The sequence below is a fragment of the Lactuca serriola genome, chromosome 5 (assembly GCF_051521515.1).
Source record: "Lactuca serriola cultivar US96UC23 chromosome 5, Lser_US96UC23_V15, whole genome shotgun sequence".
Classification (NCBI taxonomy): domain Eukaryota; kingdom Viridiplantae; phylum Streptophyta; class Magnoliopsida; order Asterales; family Asteraceae; genus Lactuca; species Lactuca serriola.
Genome location: NC_136412.1, coordinates 234927521 through 234955197, shown reverse-complemented (window position 1 = coordinate 234955197; position 27677 = coordinate 234927521). Strand labels below are relative to the sequence as shown.

The 27677-nt window shown below is 32.4% G+C and overlaps 4 protein-coding genes across 5 annotated transcripts; all 4 read left to right on the top strand.

The window, feature by feature from the left end:
- Positions 1 to 11: 11 nt before the first annotated feature.
- Positions 12 to 2800, top strand: LOC145053755 (3-hydroxyisobutyryl-CoA hydrolase-like protein 3, mitochondrial). The gene is made up of 10 exons (XM_079001851.1): positions 12 to 258; positions 755 to 856; positions 1024 to 1088; positions 1158 to 1292; positions 1407 to 1503; positions 1618 to 1747; positions 1835 to 2013; positions 2109 to 2236; positions 2322 to 2423; positions 2522 to 2800. The coding sequence occupies exons 1-10, from the start codon at positions 57 to 59 to the stop codon at positions 2621 to 2623; spliced, it is 1242 nt and encodes a 413-aa protein (XP_078857977.1). The 5' UTR covers positions 12 to 56; the 3' UTR covers positions 2624 to 2800.
- Positions 2801 to 4725: 1925 nt separating this feature from the next.
- Positions 4726 to 8112, top strand: LOC145053754 (2-oxoglutarate (2OG) and Fe(II)-dependent oxygenase superfamily protein). 2 transcript variants are annotated; one of them, XM_079001849.1, is made up of 14 exons: positions 4726 to 4967; positions 5542 to 5619; positions 5752 to 5855; positions 5964 to 6016; positions 6102 to 6174; positions 6287 to 6348; positions 6443 to 6511; positions 6621 to 6726; positions 6894 to 6964; positions 7257 to 7357; positions 7450 to 7545; positions 7629 to 7696; positions 7776 to 7821; positions 7953 to 8112. In XM_079001849.1, exons 1-14 carry the CDS (start codon positions 4893 to 4895, stop codon positions 8052 to 8054), a joined length of 1104 nt encoding a protein of 367 aa, XP_078857975.1. In that variant the 5' UTR covers positions 4726 to 4892; the 3' UTR covers positions 8055 to 8112. The 2 variants fall into 2 exon arrangements, with proteins under 2 accessions (XP_078857975.1, XP_078857976.1); XM_079001850.1 differs by having other exon boundaries at positions 5542 to 5635.
- A 7732-nt stretch (positions 8113 to 15844) lies between these two features.
- On the top strand, positions 15845 to 16419 carry LOC145051491 (small polypeptide DEVIL 3-like). Its single transcript, XM_078999448.1, has 2 exons — positions 15845 to 15891; positions 16108 to 16419. Exons 1-2 carry the CDS (start codon positions 15845 to 15847, stop codon positions 16184 to 16186), a joined length of 126 nt encoding a protein of 41 aa, XP_078855574.1. The 3' UTR covers positions 16187 to 16419.
- Positions 16420 to 25998: 9579 nt separating this feature from the next.
- Positions 25999 to 27055, top strand: LOC145050277 (protein FAR1-RELATED SEQUENCE 7-like). Its single transcript, XM_078998554.1, has 2 exons — positions 25999 to 26460; positions 26537 to 27055. The coding sequence occupies exons 1-2, from the start codon at positions 25999 to 26001 to the stop codon at positions 27053 to 27055; spliced, it is 981 nt and encodes a 326-aa protein (XP_078854680.1).
- The last annotated feature ends 622 nt before the right edge of the window (positions 27056 to 27677 follow it).

Genomic DNA, 27677 nt, shown 5'->3' with positions numbered 1-27677 from the left:
GAGCTTCACTTGTCCTCCTGCTAGGCTGCTAGCTACTGCTGTAAAAAGCAGTGCGAATGCTCTTCGGATTATCAGTGATTCCAGTCTTCCCCAAGTTCACTCACACTTTCTCTCTCTGCATATCAAATCGATCTCTCTCTGTAGCAGCTTACGCGACCATGGCCACCACCGCCGACTTTGTCAAAGGGAACGTCTTACCAAACGGTGTTGCTGTCATCACCCTCGATCGTCCAAAAGCTCTCAACGCCATGAATCTAGGTTACATGTTTTTTACTTATTGCTTATCTTCCAGCCATAATCATCGAGAAATTTAACCCCCTTAGATGATGCTATCTATGTACAGATTAATAGAAATGAGAGTAATTATACGATATTGAATAATTGTAATCGTAATCAACTATAATGAAGTTGGGATAGCGTTTGAGCTTTGCTGTTTGAAATTGAATAACGAGATAATGATTCGATTAATCTAGGATACAGAAATTTTGTTAGTATCAATTATCTCAGTTCTAAAGGGACGTAATCGGTTTAGAAAGTTGAATTTCATTCACTCGAGGTATAATTTGTTTCTTTGAAGCTAGATCCATTATGAACCCTTCTGCATGATTTTTCACTACCCTAAGCTTTGTGAATATACAAATTCCATTTCAACGAGTTCAAAATGCATCAAATATATAGTTTACTATGTTCATCCACAGTTCTAGATTTGAAGCACAAATTGGAATTCAAAAAAGATTTGTTCTGTCGACTGCAGATATGGATTTAAGGTACAAAAGTTTTCTTGATGAATGGGAAACGGACCCAAAGGTGAAATGTGTTCTGGTTGAGGGCAGCTCATCACGTGCTTTTTCAGCAGGTATCAAGATTGTCTTCGATAAACTATCTTCTCCATTTCTGCAACACATATAGGTTGATGATAATGATATAATCACTTATATGTTTTTCCCATTCATCTTTTAGAATGTCAATTATAATCTCAGTGTTAATGAAGGTTTACATATGTAATCATTCATGGTCATGCAGGAATGGATATTAAGGGGGTTGTTGCTGAAATCCAAAAGGACAAAAACACACCTCTTGTGCAAAAGGTTTCATAAATCTGTTACATTTTTGTTACAAATTATATAATCCTAACTCTAACTTATTTATATCTACAGGTATTCGCTGCTGAATATTCTCTTATTTGCAAAATATTCAAGTACAAAAAGCCATACATAAGCTTCATGGATGGTGTAACAATGGGATTTGGTATTGGTCTATCTGGACATGGTCGCTACAGAATTATAACAGAGGTAAGCCAACAACAATCATGTGGTAAAAATGTAAAAATGTAAAATTCATCATAATGACATAATCCTAAACCATAAGTTATAAAGTAATCATCTTTTTTCTTTTTTCTTTTCTAGAAAACTCTTCTTGCTATGCCAGAGAATGGAATTGGTTTGTTTCCAGATGTTGGGTTTGCTTACATAGCTGCACAAACTCCAGGAGAAGGATCAATTGGTAAATATTGACACTAAAATTTAACTTAACAAATTATTCACCCATAAAAAGAAGAAAAAAAAAATAGTAAATATCATGCTCATGTGATTATTGATTTGTAAATTGTATGCACAGGTGCATATCTTGGAATCACAGGGAACAGAATTTCAAGTCCAGCTGATGCACTTTATGTAGGTCTTGGGACACATTTTGTCACATCTGGAAATCTGGGCCCACTTAAGGACACTCTGTTGTCAACTACATTGTATATTTCTTACTTTCCCTTTGATTTACATATAAGCAATAAATATAATATATGTATCATGTATATATATTTGTGATTTGTATACAGTTCTGAGGATCCACATCATGACATTGAAGCAATATTGGGGAAGTATAGTAGCAACCCTGAGTCAGAGTCCAAATTGAAGTCACTTTTACCTCATATAGTTTCAACATTTGGTGCAAATAAATCTGTTAAAGAAATTACAGAAGAGCTGGAAAAGTATCAGCAAAATACTGATGCATCAGGTAAGAATAAAGGCATTGAAGTTGTTTCTTTTTGACTTACTAAGGCTTAATAGGGGCAAATTCGTAAAAAGAAACAAACACCCTATTGTGTGCAGTTTCACAGTGGGCAACAGATGCTCTTGTGGGGATTAAGAAAGGAGCTCCATTTTCTGTTTTCCTTACACAAACATATTTCTCTAGAGTTGCATCTGCATGCAGAAACAGCCAACATGAATTATCCACAGTGAGTTTTAATATATTTATTTATTCAGGCTTGAGTTTTAATGAAATTTTGATTTGATATGATGATTTTTGTTGTATATATATAGTTAAATGGTGTTATGAAAACTGAATACCGCATTGCTTTAAGGTCTTCTGTAAGAAGTGATTTTGCTGAAGGGGTTAGAGCAGTATTGGTGGATAAGGATCAGGTTTGAAAAATTGCCTTAATAAGAAAAAAATGAAGTCTATTATGTAGTAGTGTTGACATTTTTTTATTTTTTTTTTCATATCCTTGAATCTTAATTAGAATCCCAAGTGGAATCCATCAAGTTTAGAGGAAGTTGAAGCAAGTGAAGTGGAAGCTCTCTTTAAACCATTAGGCTCGGAGGCAGATGAACTTAGTGTTTGAGTCATGGGGAATTTGTCTTGGAAAAATAGCAAGGAGACATTTAGATTAGCAACTAGCATTCTAAGTTCCAAAATATGTCGAGTTTAGCTCTTACTGGTCCTTGAGCCCTTCAATGTGCATGTTGTGTTAAACCTTTTGTTAATGTGCAATGGATATATTTCATGCATAATTTAAGTATTTGGATGTGAGGCAAAGAAAAATAAATATATGATATTTTGGGATCCAAGTAATAAGATTTGAACATACATGCAAAAAAGATTTTACAAGAATTACTATTTTTTTAAGGTAAATATAAAAATATATGTTCTTGTTATAATCATAACTATAATATGAAAACAAATATCTCATAAACAAATCTGATAAAAAGAACAAAATTCACAATAGATGTGATAAGTTTGACGCACTTATAGATAAGTCAATTTAGGTTTTAATCAAATAAGTAAATAAAAACTAAAAAAAATTCTAATATTTTACCATAATTTACAAAAAAAATTCAAAACTAAAATTTGTTTACAAAAAAAAAAAACATGAACTACTGGTAACAATGATGATTTGACAATTTTTTTTTTCAGGTTTTTCGGTTTTATTATTTACTTGGTTTCATTAAAGTCTCATTATTTTACATTAATTTATGAATAAGTCCAAAACTAAAATTTAGTGATGATTTAACAATTTTCCTCCTCTAACATACATTTTATCGGTTTTATTGATGACTTGGACGCCTAATCATTAAATAAACTAATGAGATTGACATGTTGGGTTATATAGTGCTATGCTTATAATAAAACTTGATATCTTGATGAATTGTATATTTTTTTGAAATATAAAGTGCATCAAACTAAGACTTTAATAATTACATAAACTAACAGCTTCATCATTTTTTATGTTTATAAGAAATTTCAAATTGTCTATTTAATCTTATGTAACCCAATAAATACATCTCATTAGACATCAGCTCACTTCCTGTTATTTTTTCTTGCAAACACATATTTTACTGGTTTCATTGCTGAACTAGATACATAGTCATAAACGAGCCGATGAGATGAGTATCAAATTTTATAGTAAATGTAACATTATATAATCCATCGTATCCATCTTATCAACTAATTTAATGGCTAGGTGTCAAAGTCAGCAATAAGACCACTAAACTTTATGTTACATGGAGAAAAATGTCAAATCATTACTAAATTTTAGTTTGTGATTTATTCGTAAATTAGGGTAAATTGATGGTACTTTAATAAAACCATGTAATGAAATTGGTAAATCGGGAAAAATGGACCAAATCGTCTTTTTACTAGTAATTCGTACTTTTCGTAAACAAATTTTAATTTAAGATTTTTTTCATAAATTATGATAAAATATTAAGACTTTTTAGATATTTCTCTAACAACTATCGGTCAAAAAAGAAAAGGGTAAGATTTAAATCTCCTTATTCTAATTCTAATTCTAATAAAAAAATAATTTTATTTTCCTTTTGATATGTGTCACCATATTAACTCTCATAATTAATGCATATTTTATTTTTCTTTTGACATGTGTCACCATATTAAGTTTCATAATTAATGCATATTTTATTTTTCTTTTGTCATGTGTCACCTATTATGTCTCCTAAGTAATGCATGTCACTTGTCAACCTATTGATTATCCATTTCAAATTTCAAAATTTAAATTTCCTACTCTAATTACATTAAATTAATAACATTAAAATAAAATTAATACAAATTAAAAAGTGATATAATTTTATATATTTATTTAAATCAATGATTATAATTTTATATAACTAAAAAAATCTATCAATTAATAATTTAATTAAAATAAATGATTAATAATTTTGAGTTTTTTTACTATTAAAATTTAATTAATTTTGTAACCATAGTTTTCACGGGTTATAAATTAGTAAACCGGATAAATTGAAGTTAACTAATACTTGGGTTTCCTGGTTAAGTTTTAACCTTAGTTTTCTGTTTTGAACTACAGCTAAAGGTTACGAGATTCGAATTTTGGAATGTTTGATGTAAATACCAGTACCCCTCAAATAGTTGAGGGACCATTTTTGTAAATTACTAAGAGTCGTTTTGCAAAAGCAACGGCGCTGAAGTCCAAAAACAAACATCAGTATCCTCCTCGTTTCGTGTTCGTTCAAATCACCAAATGCTTCAAATAAACTTCCAAAATTCTCTTCCTCTTCCATCCCCAATCCCTCCTCAATTTGCGTCATTATCGCCTCCGTCTCCGCCGTTCTTCCCGGTGCCGCAGTCCAATCCCTGAGATGACGTCGGGATCTCTTGCAGCCGCCCAGACTCCCACACTCCGGACGGTTGTCATTCCGTTTACGCAGCTTAAAGTAAGTTTTATCGTTTACAATTCCGCTTTTAACTTCCATAAAGGTCAAAGGTTCATGTAATTTTTTATTGGTAAGAAAGCGAAGTAATTAAGGAAGTTCTGCTACTTAATTAGAATTAGAATGAGATAATTGGATCATCAGGTAATTTTACATATATTGCTTCTTCAAATCTGATTATCCTGTCTGTAAATTATCACAAGCCATGATTATAATCGGTTATCACCAAACAATTTTACCTGACAGTCGCCATAGTAAATTTCTTAGATAGCCAGAAAGTAGATTTATCTTATGGATTCAAATCAATATAAGATGATGGGAAAATAGTTGATTTTGGCTCAATAATTGGTAGAACAGGAAATGTTACATTTTCAATAGCATTGACTATTGAGTGGTTTAGTGTGTATTGCTTTTATTTTTTAATAAGTCATATTGATTAGAATCAATAAAGAAAGATCAAGCATCTCATCAAGATTCTGATCTTAGTAAACTGATAAAAATTTGTTTGAATCTTGTTTTTATTTGTTTATTATGCTGACCCTTGTTTTTGTTTGTTAATTGTTACCCATGTGAATAGGATAAAGATGCTGATCTGTCCATGAAAATTGAAGAAGGATTTGGACCAGATGGATTGGGAATTATATCAATATCTGATGTATGAAAGTTTAGTGGTATTTTTTGCTAATTTAATCTGTCAATCCGCTTATAACCACATAACTTTCATCGATTTTGCATTTTATAAATGGCATTAAATTTGTCATCTGAAACTGCTCTACATTTTGTGTAGGTTCCTGGGTACACTGTATTGAGACAAAATCTTCTAAATCTTGCTCCTATTTTAGCCAAACTTCCTGAAAAGGTGAAGAAGGATCTAGAAGATCCTCAAAGCAGGTTACCACAATCAACTTGTATATTTCAGAAGCAATGTATTTTTATTTTTATTTTTAAAATTAGGAAATTGCATATCTGTAAAATTTCACTACATTTGTTTACATATAGATATAACTTTGGATGGAGCCATGGAAAAGAGAAGCTTGAATCTGGAAAACCAGGTGTGAAGCATAAAAATTTGAGATAAAACCATAATATAAACTTTTATAAAAGATATTTGATGGTTATATATTAATAATGATGCAGATCTGCTAAAAGGTTCTTTTTATGCAAATCCATTATTAGACGTACCTACTACTGATGCTTTACTACTTCAAAGGTAAAATCTTGATACCCTTGACTTGTTTTGTACAAGTTTCAATAGGAAATTACTCTTTTGCCCATTAGTTCACACTTTGGGTGCAACTAATCTATGATCCTTTGCTTCACAGGTACCCTGCATACTGTGGATCAAATATTTGGCCTCAAACTGCATTGCCTGAACTTGAAGTCGGTATGTTTAATACCCATGAATCGGAAATTACCATTTTGCCCCTTCATGAGCATTTTAGAATGTTGATATATCTTATCTTTTGCTGTGCATGTAGCTTTTAAAGCTCTTGGAAAGCTTATACTCGATGTCGGTTTACTTGTAGCTTATCATTGTGATAAATATGGTAACTTTCTTTATAATATATCATCCATAATCATATTTTAATTCTTGAATTTATTAATGTTTTTGTAAATCTATGAACTTTTATATGTAACTGTTTCTTTAATGAACAGTGTCGAATGGGATAGATATGCAGTCCAATCAAGGGATTGAGCAGATTGTGTTCCGTTCTCGGTGTCATAAAGGTCGTTTGCTGTATTACTTTCCTGCTGAAAAAGGGTAAAATAGTCTTTTCACATCTACACGTTTACAAGTTTATTACAACATTACAAGTATCATATAAACAAGACCCACAAAACAAAAATGTTAAAACCCCTAATGAAATAGGGCATTTGGGCCAATCTTGATGTGAAAACATTTTTTTTTTTTTTTTAAAATTTTTGTAGTAATGATGTTGATGATAATGACTCCATGTCATCATGGTGTGGCTGGCATACAGATCATGGCTCTCTCACTGGTACACAATTTTTTAGCCACTAATTTTTATTTTGTAATCTAGTTAATTTATTTATAAAAAAGTTTAAAAGCATTTAACAATTTATAAGTGTAAAAACGGTTCCATATTTAGTCTTTTTTTAAAATGTTTAGCCATGTTTTTCTAGATTACAACCATCAACAATAAAAAAAAAACAAACTCTCCTTAAATGTTAACATATTTCAATGATTTATTGAAAAAATTTAATGTTGATAAATTGAGTTAAAATTAAATTTTTATATTTGTGTAATGTTTGGTTGAATTTAATACGTAGGTCTCACGTATGCCATGTTTACCAAAGACGGTGTAGAAATACCATGCCCCGATAATACTGCTGGTCTTTATATCAAAACAAGAACCGGTCAAATAGTCAAAGTATATATATTCTTTCTTTCTTTGGCAAAAGACGGAAATGCCCTTCTCATTTTTAATTTCTTGAAATAATAATTTGATATATTTTGGATTAGGTGGTGTACAAGGAGGATGAAATTGCATACCAAATTGGCAACATAACCGAAATACTTTCAAGAGGTCGTCTTTGTGCAACACCACATTGTGTTCGTGTATGTTCACATGACTTTTTTTTTTTTTTTTTTTTAAATTATTTTTTCATTTAGTTCAAATGCAAAATTTATTTTAATTGCAGGCACCAAAAGGAGAAAAAGCAACAGGACTTGAACGTTCAACTTTTGCATTTTTTATGCAACCTGACTGGTAATATCGCCTATAAATTAACATTCGTTAGAATATAATTTGATGCTAATTTTTAATTTTTTAATTTTTTAATTTTCAGGGATGAAAAACTTAATTTTCTGGAGTCTGGACATGTCAATCAGGAGGTGAGTAATAAGTAATAACCAATCCTTTTGATGTCAATGCTACAATTTGGTGAAAATTTCAAAGTAGAATGACTTAATAAACGAAAGTTGTGCTATAATTTTTGGTTTTCTTTTATTTTTTTATAATACAGTTGATACAAGCTAATGAATTGCTTACATTCGGAGAGTACACAGAGAAGCTCCTTGACAAGTATTATCATCTGAAAAATGTAGATAATCCCAATAAAGTTTAATGTGTCAAATTTAATAGCTTAGGATCTTCTTTATTAATTTGATGCAACTTTTTCATTATTTGGAATCTGCTCATTTAATGTGAAAAAAATGACGAAATGATTATGGCTTCTATAATATACTTGTAATAAGATTGAATAAAAATAATGTAAATCAATAACATTTTACTATTATTTATAGTTTCAAATCCTCTTACATTTATCCGAAGATTTCCTAATCCAATTGTTTAGTTTCAAATCCACGTACATTTAATTACTCGGTTGTTTTGTCCATCTTTACATATATATAGGTAGAGTTTGAATTTAATTTGAATCATGTAATAAATGTATGCATCAATATCTCATTGTTATAAATAGGGCAAAATGCGAAAAACCCAATCATTTATCTATCAGCATTCAAAAAAATCCTTACATTTTGTTTATATATAGAAAAATGGAAAAACTACAATAAAGTCCCTACATATTGGGCTCATAATTGATTTTAGTTTCTATATATTTTTATTATTCAATTAAGTCCCAAAAACCGGTAATCGTATTCAATTTAACCCCTTGACCCGGTCAACAGGTCATCCAACTTTCGAAAATTACATTTTTGGCCCATATTTCAAAATTTATTACAAATTTGGTTCAAAATTTACACTTTTGGCCTAGATTTTAAATTTTTTTTTCACAAATTTGGTCCACAATATATCCTTTTGGCCCAAATTTTAGAATTTTGTTATGAATTCATCCTAATTTTAGTTATTTTTATAACTTTTTTTCTTCAAAAAAAATTTGAATGTTTTTTCTTTATGAATTCGAATGTTTTGCGTTTGGAAGCATAGTAATTAATAAAAATAAAAAAAATTGTAATCTTTTTAGTTATATTTAATATTAAAAATAGATGTTCAATACTTTCAAACTTATACCAATGAGTTTTATTAATATTTTCTTTTTTAACTTGTTTAATATGTTAAACAATATATATTTTTTGTTCTATGTTCAGCATAAAAACATATGATAAATAAAGAAAAAGTTATATGCAAGAAATAATAGTTTGCTTAATTTCATTGATTTTTATTATAGCATTGTATTTTGAACAACATACCTAACCATAAACCAAATACAAAGATTTTTTTTTTAAAGTACAACGAAGATATTAAAGCACAACATCATTAGGTAGACTTTTTAAAGTACGTTGTCTTAGTTAATAGCTCAACAAATAAAAGTTGGGTCATATTTATAAACGTTTCAAAGTTTATCAATAATGTCGCTAGGTTTACAAATGACAGAGTTTTATGTATTGTTGACATGGTACATTTTGACGGTTTCTAGAGCATTTCCAATAACATAAGATATTAAGTATGTTTCTTTTTGTCTGTAAAAACAATGATTTTTGCGTGTTATAGTGCTACGATGACATTGTTATACTGCTACATTGACATAAATGACTTATTGTCAACAACAATATGCTTATTAGTCATTTTTGGCTCTTAAACTTAAATGTATACTTCAAAAAAAAAACAATGATACTAAAAGTTGTTTTTCACTAATTTAAGTCTCTTTATTGTGTGAAAATAATGTTTATTTGTGCGATAACAATGCCACAACATGAATGACCTATTGTTAGCACTATGTAACTGTCGTTTTAATGTAAATTATTATATTTTCTACCTAAATTCATAGTACACTTCAAAAATAATAGAAGATAAAGATGAGTACATTTTTTTGAAGAAAAAAAGTTGTAAAAATAACTAAAACTAGGATAAATTCATAACAAAATTCTAAAATTTGGGCAAAAAGGGTATATTTTGGACCAAATTTGTAAAAAAAATTAAAATCTGGGTCAAAAGTGTAAATTTTGGACCAAATTTGTAATAAATTTTGAAATCTGGGCAAAAAATGTAATTTTCGAAAGTTGGATGATCTGTTGACCGGGTCAAGGGGTTAAATTGAATACGATTACCGGTTTTTGGGACTTAATTGCAGTTTTCCCATAGAAAAATTGTTTCATTTAAATTTACCAGAATATTCATTTTTTTAAAGAAGTTACCGGTTATTTTGTATCATGACATTTATCATGTTTGTTTTTAGGTTGACATGGAAAAAAAATAATCCACAATCACTTATTTTTTCTTAAATAAATGGTTTATTTCTCATGTTTTACTTTAGATAAGAGGCAACATCACTTATTTTTATTTTCATGTTAATTTAAAAACAAAAAAGATAAATATCCCGTCATAAAAACTGATAATTTTTTAAAAAACCTGGATATTTGGGTTAATGTGAAAAATAACTAAAAATATAAAAGTTTTTATAAATAAATGAATGACTGTGCTATTCTGCATTTTGTTCTTATAAATAATCAGTAGTTGAAATCTAACTAGGAGCACATTACAAATTTCCTTATCAAAATTACTACGTATTTTCATGTAAGTTGAAAAGTATTGTGTTTAGGTTGTGGTCGTGCAGGTTTGACTAGAATTATTTTTTAATCAAGGTTCCTAAGCATTTCTAGAAGTCCAACTTCCAGAATCTTTGACGCTTTGGTCCATTTACCAAAAACTTGTTAATGTTAGTGAGTTAGTCACAAGTCTTTATTTATATATACATGGGGAAATGATTATCCTAATTTGTTTTTTACTACTATATGATTTATCAGTAAAACAATCCGAGCTCGTCAAAACGTAATAATTACAAAAATTTTGTAATAGTTACAGAATACTTATAAATGTTTTTTATTTGAAAAATATTTTAAACTTTGTTATCATTAAATTGCGCTTAAGTTGTTCGTGTTAGGAATAAGAATTCGATAAACATACAACACGCGACAAATAACAAAGTTTTGAAGGAAAATATAGAACACAAGTATTTAAAGTGGTACACATGATCAAATTCACCTATGGCGAATCAAGAACCAAAAGTTACGTAGTTCCTCATACATAATTAAATAGGCCATTTATATTATGAATACTAGAAGGTAGGTCCTAGCATAAGTTTCTATATAATTTTTATAAAATATTAAAATTTAGGTAGGTCATAGGACCTACCTGGAGTACATATGGCTAAGCCAGTACGCCACTGGAATTCACTATCTAATACACAAACAAACTTATTAAAATTGTAGTCATGTTACACGTTTTTTGATTGGGTTATAAGGGTGGTGGGAGTCCACCTCTCTCCCAACCCACTCAATTCACTTGCCATAATAGCTCCACATTAGCTTTTCTCTTTCCATTTACCCTTCTATCTTTTCAAACCCACAACACATGTAAACGTCTTTCTATACTCACTAAACTAAAAATATACAAAACAACATATGGTATAAGTCCTTAATCATGGAGAGAGAGAGAGAGGCAGCGGGCTGAAGAACCTATATGAGACACGTCTTTTGACGGTACCGAGGAACATATATGTTGGGAAATTTAGGGTTTGTAGTAGAGATTTGGATACCGACTTGGATTGTGATATCACTTTCCGAACTGATATTTCTACCCTATGCATGGGTTACAAGAAATTCAGCCTAGGATAATCCAAGTGAACACTTACGATTCTAGGCTCTAACACCCAAAGTCTGGAAGGCCAAGAAAGGAAAGATAACCCAAATTTTAAGGGACGACTCGGCGAGTCCAAGGAGGAACTCGGCGAGTCCGAGTGGGATCCGGGTTGAGGAGTAAGTGACCGACTCGGCGAGTCGGCCAAGGAGACTCGGCGAGTCTGGTCTGTGCGAGGAAAACCCTAAATTCGGGACTTTAAGCCTATTTAAACGCCTCATTCTCTCCCTTAGGGTTCCTTTACTGCCTCTTTCACCCAGAACATCGAACCCTAAGCCCCATTGTTGCCCATTCAAGCTTCCAAGCCATTTTTGGATGATTTGAAGGAAGAAGAAGAAGGGGAATCATTGAAGCTTCAAGGATTGGCCTTAGATCTGAAGATTGGGGAAACTTTCTGAGTTATTGAAGGTATTAAGTCGTTTCCCTCCTTTAGATCTATTATGGTTGTGAGTTTTGGGGGCTTTTTAGCCATGATTAGCTATCAATTTGAGTTAGAAGCCAGATCTGAAGTTGCTACTTCGTATCTAAGCATATTATGGTCTTGAGAAGCATAAAGTATCTGTCCTTGAGTTGATTATGGAGCCTCTTTGCCTTAAACCCTAGTTTATGGTGTATTTAGCCTAGATCTCCTTCTCTACACGTAAAGTTTGCAACTTTACGTGAGGAATAGGCTTGGGAAGGGCAGATCTACAGTTTGGAGTCCATGCATGACTCAAAAGTCCTCTGCATGTGTGAAGATCTGAATGGACTCAGCGAGTCCTTTGTGTAGACTCGGCGAGTAGCATGAAGATTAGGAGGAACTCGACGAGTAGGATGAGCAACTCGTCGATTCGGATGAAGACTGCCTTGGACTCGACGAGTCTGTTCTTGGACTCGGTGGGTCAAGTCGCGAAACCCCAAACCCTTTGAGTTGAGACTCGAATCAGTGAGTCGAGTGGAGACTCGGTAAGTTGGACAGGCCAGGACTCGGAAATCAGTAGACTCGGCGAGTCATGGATTGACTCGGCGAGTCGAGTCGCGAATGGAAGGACTCTGAGCATATGAAATCGACGAGTCAGTGGGCAAACTTGGCGAGTAGGGTTGACTAGGAAGGTTGACTTTGACCAGGACCTTGTCATTGACCAGCGTTGACTTAGTTGACTTTCGGGGGATAGTTAGACTAAGTGTGCATTGATATTGGTAGCTTGGGGAGCCAGTGGAGCAGGAGTTCAGAGAGTTGTCGGTCAGCAGCCAGAGGACTATCAGCATAGTTCAGCAGTGCGAGGTGAGTCTCCTCACTGTTTGTATGGGTCTAAGGCACCAATGCCGACCCATTTAGTATATGCATGAAAGACCAGGGGGCGGCTCCTGGCACACAGTATGTTATTATGTATGGTAGGAAGACCCGGGGGTTCGCCCTAGGCAATATGCATGAAAGACCAGGGGGCGGCTCCTGGCACGCGGTATGTTATTATGAATGATAGGAAGACCCCGGGGGTTAGCCCTAGGCAATATGTATGAAAGACCAGGAGGTGGCTCCTGGCGCATTGTATGCTATTATATATGAAAGACTAGGAGGTGGCTTTTGGCACACTGTATGCTGTTTAGCTAAGTAGAGTAGTATATACGGTTGTCTTTATGATACTTGCATAAAAGACCAGGGGGTGGCCCTTGGCACATGCCTGTAAGACCAGGGGGTGACCCTTGGCACTTGTCTGTAAGACCCAGGGAGTGGCCCAAGCTTGACCAGGAAGACCACGTGCGGCCCGTGGCATAATGACAAGACTATGTTTGGCACATAGCACCTCACTTGATTATGGATAAGTCGGTTATGTATGGTTCTTGGCTCTGAATGGTTTGTATGGTATGTGGTATCTGGGGAACTCACTAAGCTTCGTGCTTACGGTTTTCAGTTTTGGTTTCAGGTACTTCCGGTAGCGGAGGGGAGAGCTCGGGGTGATCGCATGACACACACCATAGACTAGACAGTCTGGGAATGTTTTACTCTGATAACGAACATGTGTTTTGGGAATTAATACTCTGATTATGTTTTGGATTGACGATTTTGCTTTAAGTAATGTTTTATTAAAAGAAATTTTTACTCTTGAATTTTGGGTCGTTACATAGGCACAGAAATCGTAAGCCAATATGCTAGAGGATTCTGTGAAAGTATGATGAAAAACGAAAGCTTAAGATCGTAACCCTCTTCTGAAAAGAAGAGTCGTTTATATAACAAACGATATTAGGGTTTTACTAGGTTGGGTCGTCATTAATTGCTTTGGAAGCAAATAATGTTAATCCGAATTTAATGAGGATTTAGGGTTACCAAAACTAACGAGTTTCGTTAGTTTTACCATAAACACCCTCAAGAAATTAAAATTTCCACTATGGTCCCATATGTAAAATTCGGTGAGGTTTTGGGGCGCTGCCCCTCGACCCCAGCTAGGGGATCTGCCCCTTGGACCCCGCTAGGGGCGCTGCCCCTTTGGAAACCCCGGACCCGGGGGCGTTTCCCCTTTGGAAACCCCGAACCCGGGGGCGCTGCCCCCGGACCCCCGACTAGTCGTCGAACCGACTTCTAATTCGATATTATACATGTGTGCACTTCGCACAACCCCCGTACATATATTAGAGTACAAACTATGAAACCCCTTAGCTCACATTGTTAGTCCAGTTACTTAAAATGACATGGTGACACTAAAATCACCAACAATATATGTTAATGTGGCAGTACTACCTGCCACCGGAGCCCGAGCACAACTCCATGCACCCCTAAAAAGATACATTGAGATCTATATTATGAGGATGACTTGACCTATAAGTGTTTGTGGGTTAGGGGTCACAAGCCTAAGAAGTAATCATATAAACAATCTTTATGTTCCTTGCATTGCAAACTTTCACCACAAACCTTGGTTGAGTGCAACAGATGTTGGCTCGAGCACAACGAATAATGTGCTCTTGCATCGCAAAATACACCGCAGCTACCACCGTAGACATTGGGAAAAGTATTGTTTCACATTCTTACTTTGAAATTTGTAATTAGCTACAGAAACCCAAGTTAAATTGGGTAGGTTGGCTTCAAGATCGTAGATTAGCTCTCACTCAGTCAAATGTCAAAATCAAGAGATGAGATTAAAAGAGAAAATTAGTGAATTCCACATGTCATTATTTGATAGGAATAGAAAGATAACTAGAAATAAAAGATAAAGAGATTTTTAATTTTTTTTTTAATTAACTTCTTGCTGGTTTTCTTTATGTGATTACGTCGTTCCATCAAAATTGTATTAAGTATGTTGTTAATAATAAAAAATTCTAAAACATTTGTGAATTTATTTTGTTACAAATAGAAGGTTATATTTTTTTATACGAAGAAGTAACTTTTCACCATTGATATATGGATATTCGTCCCAATAACCATATCTCATAAAGTGATATTACTATCACATATTGACAATATTTTTTCAAAAACCATCAATTGACAATGAACTTCAAAATTTTGTAACTTTCAAATATATATTTTATTTATTTAGTTATTTACTTTTTTTTTTTTTGACGAAAAGTAAGTTTAAAATTCATTTATTTTCCTAAAAGAATAGTTCGAAAATTTGAGCTTTTCTTTTTCAAAAGACTTGGAAATCAATATATAGTTCGAAAATTCCAAACTTAATTTCTCTTTGTTTCTTTTTTTTAATTTTTCATTTTGGGTTGAGTTCCGAACTAATTTATGATTATCCGAACTTGTTGCGTTTCAAACTTGTTTTTCGTATTATATATACAATCAAATAGTAATAGAGAGGATAGAAAAAAAACCAATCTTCATTTTATTTAAAAATGAATATTGAAGAAAAAACAGATAATAGGAAAGAAGAGGAAGGAGGAGGAATTTTTTTTTTTGAAAAATAAAAAATTTTGAAAATTATAATTTTCAATAAACAGTAAAATGTTAAAAAGAACATAGCTATTGGAAAAAATTACGAAAATATGGCTGTTTTCTCATTAAAAAAAAGGTTATTGGGAGTGAATATCCACTATATATAGATTTAATCTTTTAGAAGGAGCAAATATATATACTTTAACGTAAATCTTATAACATGTAGCCATTGATACATCTAATACATTATTCGATAATAAACATAATTTAAATCGGACCTTTTGCTAAGTTGTCTTCTTTGACAAAGCTTCTAGAAGAATTGCAATGTGACAAATTGAGAGTAGGATGAATATATTTTTATGCAATTTGAGTTCCTTAACAATATTGAAGACTCAATAAAATGAGTCAAAATGAAAGAGACATTAAAAAAAAAGTCGAAGAAAGTGGGAGGACCATTTAACAGCCTATATAAATAAAGCAATTGTGAAGCTATTTTTTTCTCATACATTTATAGTTAATATTGCTACAGCCTACACCTACTCACCTACTCATTGCCAAGCTGCAACGCAAAAACAAGAATGAAGACTTATTCCTACTTAATCCGGTCATCATCGGAGTACCGAAGACAACTTCGCCGGGAATCCACCGGCCAGCGTCGTTGTTTGATTATAGCGAAGCAACAGAAGACCAGGCTTTACATACTCCGGCGTTGTGTGTCGATGCTTATGTGTTGGAATGATAAGTACGATTGATTGATGTTTGAGGTATTGGATCTGAGATCTGTTGAATACATAAAGATAGGGAACTTTGATTTTGTTTTTTGAAAAAGAATTAATTAGGTTTTGAGATATTCTGATTTGTTTCCCGAGGTCAGGTATGGCGGGAATGTAAGTCGAGAACCATTAGAAGATCTGATCTGTTTGTTAGACATAGTTGTTTTCTTTTGTGTATATATACGATATATGAAGAAGAAGAGTATATGAAACTGACAACGAGTGAGAATTATTTCCATGAGGAATTTGCTAAGAACGGATGAATAAATTGGAAGTAAATATTCATATTATCGAAAAGCTAAAAACTGATACTACATATGTTACGTGTTTAATTCAATCCAAAATTTAACGTTTGATATCTTTTGAATACAACTATGGTGGTCACAATCCACCAACACAACTAACACCATCAACATCCACCATTACAACCAAGATCATCATCGTCCACCATCGGTGGGTTGGTAACTTCAAAAAACAACTAATTCACTATGGTTTTCTCTATTAGAAATCCAAGCTTTGCATTCTATTAGGTTCAAATTTAACTAATCTTTAAGAATGTTATGAATTTAGTTTCTTAGGCATTGCGAAGATGGAATCATTCTTAAGGTTCATGTACTTGTAACATCAGTATTTTGGGGCTAGAATTTATAATTGTTTTAGTAAAAATTAAAATTTTGAAAAAATGAAATAAAAATAATTAAATATTTTTAAATGATATAAATTATACAATAAATTAAAATTTTGTGAAAATAAATATTTCTAGGTTGTTAGAAAGTTAACTTTGAGTTAAAACTAAAATTTCCTAGTTAGTTATCTAGTCATATGGTGATCAAAAAGAGAAGATTATGCTAGATATATAGACCATTCTTACCAGGTCATGAAACTTTAAACATAAGGTGGGGGAGGAGGGGTTCTTTTTCTCTCTTTCATTTTAAACGAAAATTAGAAGTGGGGATATCTAGGATGTAGATTTCTCTCAATTGATGGTGGTTTGGAGATCATTAGTTGATTCCTTGAAGATCTAGTCCATAGAACTTCTTCTATACTACTTAAAAGAAAAAATCTCTCTGTTGAGCTCTCTAATATCTATAACTAGGATTTGAGCTTGAGTTTAAATCCTATTTTACTGATTCATTTAGTGAATCAATGGAGTTTTGTAGCTTCTATTTTTTCCTTAGAATATCACTCCATCAACAAATCTCCTTATAACTGCTTGATTGAAGCATTAATGGATAATTTAGGGACTTCCTAACCGTAGATTTTGATTTGACCATCGTTTGATGAAGTCGAGTGATATCTAGCATATATTTTGAATTAGAAACATTACATCATGCTAATGATTTCTGGTATTGCATCTAGTGGTGTCTATTGAGTTCACTTGGAGTTTGTCTTACTTCTAATCATCTTTAATGGAGTTATGAAGCTTTAATGGTAATTTTTAAACCCTAGCCTCATGATTTTCATTTATGGAACCATTTGAATTCAACTTCTGGTTTTACATTAAGTTTGGAAATATATTTGTAAATGTAATTTTAATGGTTTCAAATCAAATTCATGATGTTGAACTCATATATTGGATTTTATGAGAGTTTTTTTTTGGAGTTTTAAGTTCAGAATCGACAAAACACCCATGGTTCCAATGATTTTATTAATTTTTTTTGGAAACGGCGAATAATTATATATAAAAAACCAAGACAACAGCAAGAAGCTGAGCAAGGGAGCAACCAAACAAACCAAAAAGTAATAAACAAACAATACAACATCAATTTGCTTAACAGTTTGAACTAAAAAAGAGAAAAAGGGGAGCAACTCCATTCCGTCCAACTTTCCATTCCATTCCTCCTATACTTGTTCCATTCAAAAGTTTGAGCAATAATGGAATCTGCAGTCTTTGTAGGATTTACTCCAATCTTTTTAAAAAGTCATCATTAACACAAAAATATGGTATGGATCGAAACTCAAACTAATCATCATTTTCAAGTTTTAAGGTCTCCAAATGAAGTTTATGAAATAATCATTTGATCCATGATCCAATCGTATTAATGATGATATTAATGTATTAAAACATATGGAATTTATTTTAGAAAGTAGTCAAATCGTTAAACGTCATTAAAATGGAGTAAAATCGGATTTAACAAAGTATGTCTTGATTATCTAAAAACACACACACACACACACACACACACATATATATATATATATATATATATATATATATATATATATATATATATTATATACCTTAATATGCATATTTGGTCAAAGGCTGAATTTTAAGAGGTACAAACCGTATTGGGCTATTTACAATCATTTTATGCATTATCAAATCATAAATCTTATTTTGGTCAACATCTTAAAGATAAGAATGATTGTGGTTTATTAGCTTATATCTATCTTCCGGTTAGTCAAGATTTGAAAAAGTCAAACAAAGTTATACGCATATTCAAATTCAAATCCTTAATTATAGCTTTTTATCTCTTTTATCTTGTTCTACTATTGTTGAATGAGCTCAAAGTTGAACGATTATTTCTCATGCCAACAGAATCAGTCAACATATCCACTTTATATAACATATTTCATCCAATTCAACCTGTTACCAGTTACCACCTACAGGCAATTCCGACGTCATGATCGAGACCACCATCATCGGTTACCACCTATGGCCACCTTCATCTTCGCTGACCCCTCCTTAAATGATGAACACACTCTCTCCTACCATCCCTACATCTCCATCGTCAGTTAAATCAACCATCATCTCCACCACACTCATTCTTCTTCTCTTTTCCCTAACAAGTGAACTCCATCACTACAAACAGTCGTCTCCCCCACCACCATCGATTTAATCGATTCAATATCTTTCTAATATATGTTTAAACTATGTTTTTATGACCTAGATGAAGTCGGGACCACCATTACCACCATCTGTTACGGTCGTCACCTTCTCTCACCGTCAAACCCTAATCCCCATTTTCAAGAGACCCTTTTGCTTTTTGTAAATCTAGAGACACAAGGTTGAGGGAGAAGAAAGCAGGTCTGTCATCACCACTAACTATATGAGTGAGATCGATATCTTATTCTTTTTAAATATTTTCTCCTATATGATTAGGATTTGATATTTTTCTAATTAATCAAATTCTATTTTGGCTGAATTGATGGAGTCTGAACAAGAAACGCGCATCTTGGATGTTTAATCTTTATTATTTTTATTTTTTCTTACACAAATATCTAATCTTATTGGTTTTTTGGTTGATTTCGTATATGTATGGCTGGATTAAAGAAACTTAAACAAGAAACTTCTAGAGCTCCTTTGTTCCCTGACCATGACCACCAAACGCCCCTATTTTGGTAAGATATTTCGTATCTTTGTATGTATATTCTAGATATGTGTTATTAAACCCTTAATGTGTTTGTTATCATCTTCTCTTTGTGTATTTTTTTTCATCTTATATTATTTCTTTGACAAAACTCAGAGTTAGAGCAGGAAAGCACATTCAGATTCTGGCCATCTGAACCTTTAGCTCATTATAGCAACAAGGATATCAATCAGTGGGTGATGAGTTAGTTTAGATCCATCGAGAAGATACAAAGACATTTCCATCTCAACAAGGTTTTAATTTCATCCTTTATGATCCAACTTTACTCTTATAGCAACAAGGCTGTTTTGATATGGTGAAGATGCAATTTTTTTTATTTTATTTTATTATTTTTTTTTTTTTGCATTCAGATCTGTTGAAGTGCAACATGGTATATAAAATTCTGATAAGTTGACTTGGATATCTAATTGATACTTATTCTCCAGAATGCAAGCATCAAAAGGAAAGTTCCATCATCCAAACAAAATTTTGATGAAGCAGGTTTAACATCTTTTTCTTTTTATATCTCTTCTTTCTATGTGTGTGTGTGTAAATGCTATGCAGTTAGTATGTAAAAATATATGTAGGTGTGTATATGTATAATCATGTTTTGGGTTGCTATTTTGGTTCAGAGTTAAGCTGATATGAATGAAAAATTTGGGCTGGCTTCTCTTCGGGTGGAGGTTTCAAACTTTTGGCTAACAAAGAAATGCTATGAGAATCAAGAAATGCTCAGTTTGTGGTTGGTTGAAATTTCAATGGCAGATGGCATTTTTAGGGTGTGTACGTTACCTCATTTTCACCATCTTCACCAAACATTTAATAGAATAAACCCTATATCTATGCCACCACTCTCACCATATCTACATTTTCTCTCAACACAGGTCAGTTTGTGAGTTTTTTACTTGATTATGATGTTTTCTGTGATCTCTTTTTGAAAATTAAAATGTTACGAGCAATCCTTTAAAAAAATTTCTTTGTTAAACAATATTGATATGGTTAAATTTATTTATTTTGCTAGGTACTTCTCTTTACAGCTCGAAGTTGAGCTTCAATATATTCATGTTAACCTCCATTTTCTCCTTTTCTTTTGTCTTTTACATGTACAGAATACACAACATCCACTTGATTTTTTTTAACAAAACTTCCTTTTGATTTATATGAGTACAATGTACAAAGCATCTACATGATAATTACATGGTTTTCAAGTGTTAAAATAAAAAGTGTATATAGGTTAAATGTTGTTTTAGTGTTTTAAACAACTACATCCCATTTGACTTGAAAAGTTACCTTAAATCAAGGATGTTTGGTGGTTTAGTGCCAAGTTGACACTTAATGGCATCACACAGTTAACATTTGGAGGCTTTATTAGGTGTACTATATGTTACAAACCAAATGGCTTCTAAAAGTTAGGTTGTAAGGGATCTCTCTTCAGTTTATGCAAAACAAGTTAGATTATAAACCTTTAACAGTTCAAGTCATTTGAGATAATGCTTGTGTCAACTTCCAAGGGTATTTCAAATTTTTAATATGGCAAATAGTTTCGAAACTTGTCTTTGACTTCGAAATTGTTCACAGGTATATGCAACACTTTTTGGGTTTCTATCTCATGTTCAAAAAGGAGGAAAAAAAGTTGGTATGCTTTGATTGTATCGATTTTAGGTTCTGACCATTTTCCCTTGGTTCTGGTTTGTTGAGTTCCTGAACCTTTTTTCTGGGTGTTGATGCTTTACTTTTATTGGATTTTTTGGTTTGATGAGCCTCACATATTTCAGTGGGTAGATAATGGATTACAATATATTTGGCATGTCTCTTGACCATTTTGCCCTTGGGGTTTGTTTTTACACGTTTTAAAAAATTGTTGTTCTAAAAAAGCTTACTCATTTTCATTATATTTAATAAAATATGTTTTAAGGAGAAGTTTGAAAATAAATAAATAATGTGGTTTATGTTAATATAGGAAGGCTACAAATCAATGCAAATTGTGCATATTCATTACATGCAAAATTATATGAAGTGTTTACAGATTACAAATTTCATTGTTCTTATTACTTTTTTGGGCGATAAAGTAAGAGCAGGGGATACCCACGCCTTTAAGTGTTTGTTGCATAATCTAATTGTAAACATTGTTTGTAAAAACTCACTGATATTAATATATAATATATTTTTCTAGGTAATATGTACTCTAACATTTCTCTTTTGTAACCCTAAAAAATCGGCAACAACCCTCCCACCTGCGTAAAAAGTTAAAACACTAATTGTTTGTAGAAACTAATTTCCAAAAAAAATTATTCTCACCCGTCGCTTGGCGCGGGTAAACGGCTAGTGTATATATATATATAATATGGATCCAATAAGAAGTGAAAAAATGGTAAGAAGGTCAGAAGAAAAAGTAATCAATACTGCACAAAAGATATAGTGGTAATCTTCTATCTAAAAATTTATTTATCTAAGTGTTCTTTATATGAGTGGGAGTAGGTCACTGTTTCAATTTTACATAATAAACAAATACATCAGTTACAAATTAAAAAAGGTCTGTGCTTTTTTTTTTTTTTTGTCTGGGTTATTTTTTGTATCATCAAGACAAAAACAAAAGCAACTCTTATTACGAATCTAATATGTACATCAACCAATTCACGACCAACAAGCTCATATGTACAGCAACAAATTAGAAGATTGAAACTATTAAGCAACATATTCACGAGAAGAAAGAGACGGAAAAGTACACAGGTTTGTGTTTTTGTTTTTTTAGTGTAATATAATGCATATTATAAAAGTGATAAAGAGTGGGAAAATCGATTCAATGAAGCAGTGTTTAATGATTCAATAGAGTTTGTTATGCTATTCATGTTAGTTGGTCCTGTAAGAAAAGAAGATGACAATTGAATAGCAAAACAGGTGAATCAGTTTTAGTTGCAAGAAGTCGTATGGTAGACTGATGGTGAATTGATTGGAGTATATTGTGATCTAGTGTTGTAATAGTTATATCATATTGATTTTGTTAATTTTTGTAAGTTAGCATTTCACTGAATCTGACATAAAACTTGATATGTGTTGCATATATGTTTGATTCGGAACAAACAAGTATTCAATCTGATGGGGTGCAATGTCTTCAAGTTGTTGAAAAGGGTATGAAGCTTGAATAAACCTTGTCAAGTACGCACTAAAAAGACACCAATAACATTAATTTTTTGTTTATTTGTTGCAGATATGTGTGAATCGGAACCAACAAGTTTTCACTCTGATGGGGTTCAAGGTGTACTAGTTGAAAAAACTTGGACACCAAAAACTGAGTTGAAACCATTTGTAGGGAAATTATTTCCGTTGTATGAGACGCACTGTCGTTTTATAGAGAATATGCACGTAAAAGTGGGTTCAAAATACGAAAAGGTACTACAGAGCAATCGAAAATAGGAGATGGGTACTCGCGTAGGTACATATTATGTAATAGGGAGGGCAAGAAAAAAAACAAAAACGTTCATTTGATAGTTTGAAAGACCGGAGCAAACAAAGACGAAATCGGCCAAGTCACAGAAAAGGATGTAAAGCTTGTATCTGATTGAAGCTCAATGATGAAAATGTTTGGGTAGTCAGACATTTTGAGGAGAAACACAGTCATGAGTTGGTTAATCCAGAAGACTTCCATTTTTTGAAAAGTAAAATGAGGCTTACATATCATCAAAAACAACTTATTCATGATGTATCAGATATAAACATTGGTCCGGTTAGAGCATTCAAGATATTGAAGCAAACACAAGGAGGATTTCTCAATGTCGGGGCAACAGAAGTTGAATGCAAAATTTTGAAAAGGGATTGGATAGAATACATTGGTGAAAATGATGCGGACATGGTAATTGACAAGCTCAATAAAAAAAAAAGAATATTTACACGACTTTTCTTTTGAATATCGTGTGGACAGTGAGGGAAAGTTGTGTGGTTTATTTTGGGCGGATGAAGAAGCAAAGCGAAATTATTCAACATTTGGAGATATTGTCGAATTTGATGCAACATACCGAACAAACAAGTACATAATATCTTTACATAGTAAACAAATATCATGGTTGTTAAATTAAAGGTAGTAATAACTTGTATAATTCATATTGTATATTTGTTATACAGGTACTTCATGATTTTTGTGCCATTTACAGGTATTGACAATCATAAAAAGTGTGTCACTTTTGCAGTTAGGCTGCTTTCTAGTGAATCAATAGAATTATATAAATGGTTGTTAATGGCTTTTAAAACGACTTTTGGGCGAGAACCAACTGTGTTGATGACAGATCAAGACGCAACTATCAAGCAAGCGATTCCAACAGTTTCTCACCATCTTGTAGGCATCGATTGTGTATGTGGCACATATCACAAAAGTTCACCGACAAGGTAAACAATATACCCTCAAAATAGTATGTATATATGGGAATATTTAGTTAGTGTAACTGAATCGGCACTTACAATTAGTTAAAGTATCAATTAAAATCGTATGGGCATTGAAGAATATTAAGTTAGTGAAACTGAATCACGTTTTGCATGAAGCACTTTAGTTCTGGTACTAAATTCAGTTGGAATCACAAGTAGCTTGGAAGTGTAAGTTTGTTGTATGGAATCGCAAAGATATTGAAATTGAGGCACCACTAAGAACTGAATCACCTGTTACCAAAAGAAACTTAGTTGAACCATCACGTAAAATTGTATGTATGTATAGATATATTAAGGTATTCGTGACTAAATCATGTTTTGCATGAAGCAATTAAGTGTTAGTACTTGAATCACTGGGCAAAACTCAATTCAGTTGGAATCACATTTTGCTTAGAACTGTTAGTTAGTATATTTAACTGAAATGGTTCAATTTTCATTATTGAAGCACATGTTACCAAACAAGATTTGTTGAAGCATCAGTTAAAATTGTATGCACGTATAGGAATATTAAGTTAGTGTAACTGAATCATGTTTTGCATGAAGCACATAAGTGCCGGTACTTGAATCACTTGGCATAACTCAATTTAGTTTGGAATCACATTCTGCTTGGAAGTGTAAGTTAGTATATATGAATGAAAAGATTAAGTTTTTGCATTGAAGCACCTGTTACCAAATAAACTTTGTTGAATCATCAGTTAAAATCGTATGTAAATATAGGAATAGTAAGTTAGTGTGACTAAAGCATGTTTTGGATGAAGCACTTAAGTGCTCTTACTTGAATCACTAGGCAGAACTTGCTTCTGTTAGAAGCACATTTTTCTTGGAAGTGTAAGGTAACATATATATGTATATATATATATATATATATATATATATATATATATATATATATATATATATATATATATAGATGAAAAGATCAATTTTTTACATTGAAGCACTTGTTACCAAACAAACTTTGTTGAAGCATCAGTTAAAATCGTATGTACATGTAGGAATATTAAGTTAGTGTGACTGAATCATGTTTTGGCTGAAGCACTTAAGTGCTGGTACTTGAATCACTAGGCATAACTCAATTATGTTATAATCACATTCTGCTTGGAACTCAACTCTATTGAAGCACCTGTTACCTAACAAATTTAGTTGAAGCATCACTTAAAATCGTATATATACATAGGAATAGTAAGTTAGTGTAATCGAATGATGTGTTACAGGAAGCACGTAAGTGTCGGTACTTGAATCACTAGGTAGAAATATATTCATATGGAATCATATTATGATTGGAAGTGTAAGTTAGTATGTAAAAATGAAATGATTCAATTTTTTCTGTTGAAGCGCCTGTTACCAAAAAAGTACTTAGTTGAAGCGTCATGTATAATCATATATAAATATAGGAATATTAAGGTAGGTGTGACTGAATCATGTTTTGCATGAAGCACTTAAGTGTCGGTACTTGAATCATTAGGCATAACTCAATTCAGTTGGAATCACATTGCACTTGGTAGTGTAAGTTAGTATATATAAATGAAGTGAGTCAATTTTTTCTATTGAAGCACCTGTTGCCAAAAAATACTTAGTTGAAGCATCACTTAAAATCATATGTAGATATGGGAATATTAATGTAGATGTGACTGAATCATGTGTTGGAATCACATTTTGATTGGGAGTGTAAGTTAGTATATATAAATGAGATGATTCAGTTTTTTCTATTGAAGCAGCTGTTATCAAACAAACTTAGTTCAAGCATCACTTAAAATCATATGTATTTAGAAGTGTAAGTGCTGGTACTTGAATCACTAGGAATAACTCAATTTAGTTGGAATCACATTGTATTTGGAAGTGTAAGTTGGTACTTATAAATGAAATGATTCATTTTTTATCAGAAAAACTAATGATGATTACCCATTGCTTTTTCAGTTGGGTTCCCATATGTCAAAGACGGGGGTTTTGCAATGATTAAACGATGTTATATGGAATGAACGAATCAATACAAGCGAGTTTGAAATAGAATGGCAAAGGATAATGAATGATTATGAGTTAAATGATAACAAATGGTTTAAAGATATGTTTGCAATTTGTGATAAATGGATTCCTGCCTATTTCAAGGATTGCCACTTGTCAGGGTTAATGCGAACGACATCAAGATGTGAAGGTGAAAATTATTTCTACGGGTTGATGACAAATACAGATTTGCATTTAATTGAGTTTCTCGGTCATTTTGAAATGGCAATGGAAGCACAACGTTGTGTTCAACGTAAAAACAATCATGACTCCCGCTACACGAATCGTGATATTAAAACAAACTTGTTGATTGAAGAGGAGGCATCTGAGACCTTTACACGAACTGTGTTCTTTGAAATCCAAAAGGAGATAATGGCATCCATGCTTACATGTTACTCAATTAAAGTCAAAGAATATGATAGAATTAATAAATTCAGCATCAAAGATACTAACAAAGACGTTAAGCATTTTGGTGTTTTTGAGGTATGTAAATTGTACTTGGTTGTATCTAGAAACTGTTTTAAAGAAAACGAATTTTAATACTTTGTTATATTGACAGGTTTCATTCATGAAATCTGATTGCACAGTTACTTGCTCTTGTTTACGCTTTGAATTAACTGGGTGCCTATGTAGACACTGCTTTTATGTATTAAGGATGTCAGGAATAGAACATTTCCCTAGAAAATATGTTTCAAGAAGATGGACAAAGGATGTGGTATCGACGCCATCAAGTGGGTATAATATGTGTCAGTCTCCTAAAGATGATGCAAATGATGACTTTAAATCAATGATCCGGGACATATACTATTCTGTTGACTATTGTGTTGATCGGCTAGTTTCTGATATGGAAAAGTTGAAGTTGTATCGAGAGAAACTAAGGGAGATGACGCAAGAAGTTGATGAAGATACAAGAAGTGTACAACCCATGACGAACAAAGGCTTCATTGAAGCGGTATTTGGTGTCGATAAGGGAGATGAAGTAAATGTTAAAATTCCAGAAGGAATTAGAAACAAAGGTAGTGGGCCGGTTAAGAAAAAGATGATCGGAGAAAAAGAGATGGCGATTTTGAAGGCTTAAAAGGGTTCGAGAAAATGTGGACGATGCGGGGAGTATGTTGATCATAATGCTCGCACTTGCAAGAAAAAAGCAAATGACTCTGCTTCTAAATAGTTTGGTTTATTTTTTCTTCTTAATTATTAAGTATTCAAGATAACAATGTTATTTTACGAGTTAACGTGAATCTTTGAGTTTAACATTTAGAAGCGTTTTATTTTTAATGCAGAGAGTTAGAGGCTTTTATTTTTAAGATATTAGTATCTATGTGTGAATCAAATGTTGTGGTCGCTGGAACGCATACATGATAAGTGATTCCATAACTACATGGAACATTAGTTTAGTTGGCATATGTAGTTAAATGACATGAATTAGAAAAAGTGATTGACTGTCATGAACGCTTAAAGTGAATGGTCAAAATTGAGTAAAATGAAGATGTCACTAGGTCGAGGTAGTAAGATGGTATTCACTTGAATGTTAAAATAGAGTGTTAGTAATAAAACTCAGAACAAAGGACTTATTTGTAGTGGAATGAATCAACATGAATAACATGATTTAATTTTATGTTTTTAATGCAGGTGAGTCATACGTAGACCTAGATTGCAGAATGTGATAGGAAGGGGTAATTGCCATAAAATATGAAATC

What these genes read in the sequence shown, in the direction of transcription:
- LOC145053755 (XM_079001851.1), top strand. Translation starts at nt 57, where the DNA reads ATGCTCTTCGGATTATCAGTGATTCCAGTCTTCCCCAAGTTCACTCAC. An exon ending in TCTCAACGCCATGAATCTAG is followed by an intron (nt 259 to 754) that starts GTTACATGTTTT and finishes TGTCGACTGCAG; the next exon opens with ATATGGATTTAAGGTACAAA. An exon ending in TCCAGGAGAAGGATCAATTG is followed by an intron (nt 1,504 to 1,617) that starts GTAAATATTGAC and finishes TTGTATGCACAG; the next exon opens with GTGCATATCTTGGAATCACA.
- LOC145053754 (XM_079001849.1), top strand. Translation starts at nt 4,893, where the DNA reads ATGACGTCGGGATCTCTTGCAGCCGCCCAGACTCCCACACTCCGGACG. An exon ending in CTAGAAGATCCTCAAAGCAG is followed by an intron (nt 5,856 to 5,963) that starts GTTACCACAATC and finishes GTTTACATATAG; the next exon opens with ATATAACTTTGGATGGAGCC. An exon ending in ATTGCCTGAACTTGAAGTCG is followed by an intron (nt 6,349 to 6,442) that starts GTATGTTTAATA and finishes CTGTGCATGTAG; the next exon opens with CTTTTAAAGCTCTTGGAAAG.
- LOC145051491 (XM_078999448.1), top strand. Translation starts at nt 15,845, where the DNA reads ATGAAAGAGACATTAAAAAAAAAGTCGAAGAAAGTGGGAGGACCATT. An exon ending in AAGAAAGTGGGAGGACCATT is followed by an intron (nt 15,892 to 16,107) that starts TAACAGCCTATA and finishes TTTGATTATAGC; the next exon opens with GAAGCAACAGAAGACCAGGC.
- LOC145050277 (XM_078998554.1), top strand. Translation starts at nt 25,999, where the DNA reads ATGAATGATTATGAGTTAAATGATAACAAATGGTTTAAAGATATGTTT. An exon ending in AGCATTTTGGTGTTTTTGAG is followed by an intron (nt 26,461 to 26,536) that starts GTATGTAAATTG and finishes TTATATTGACAG; the next exon opens with GTTTCATTCATGAAATCTGA.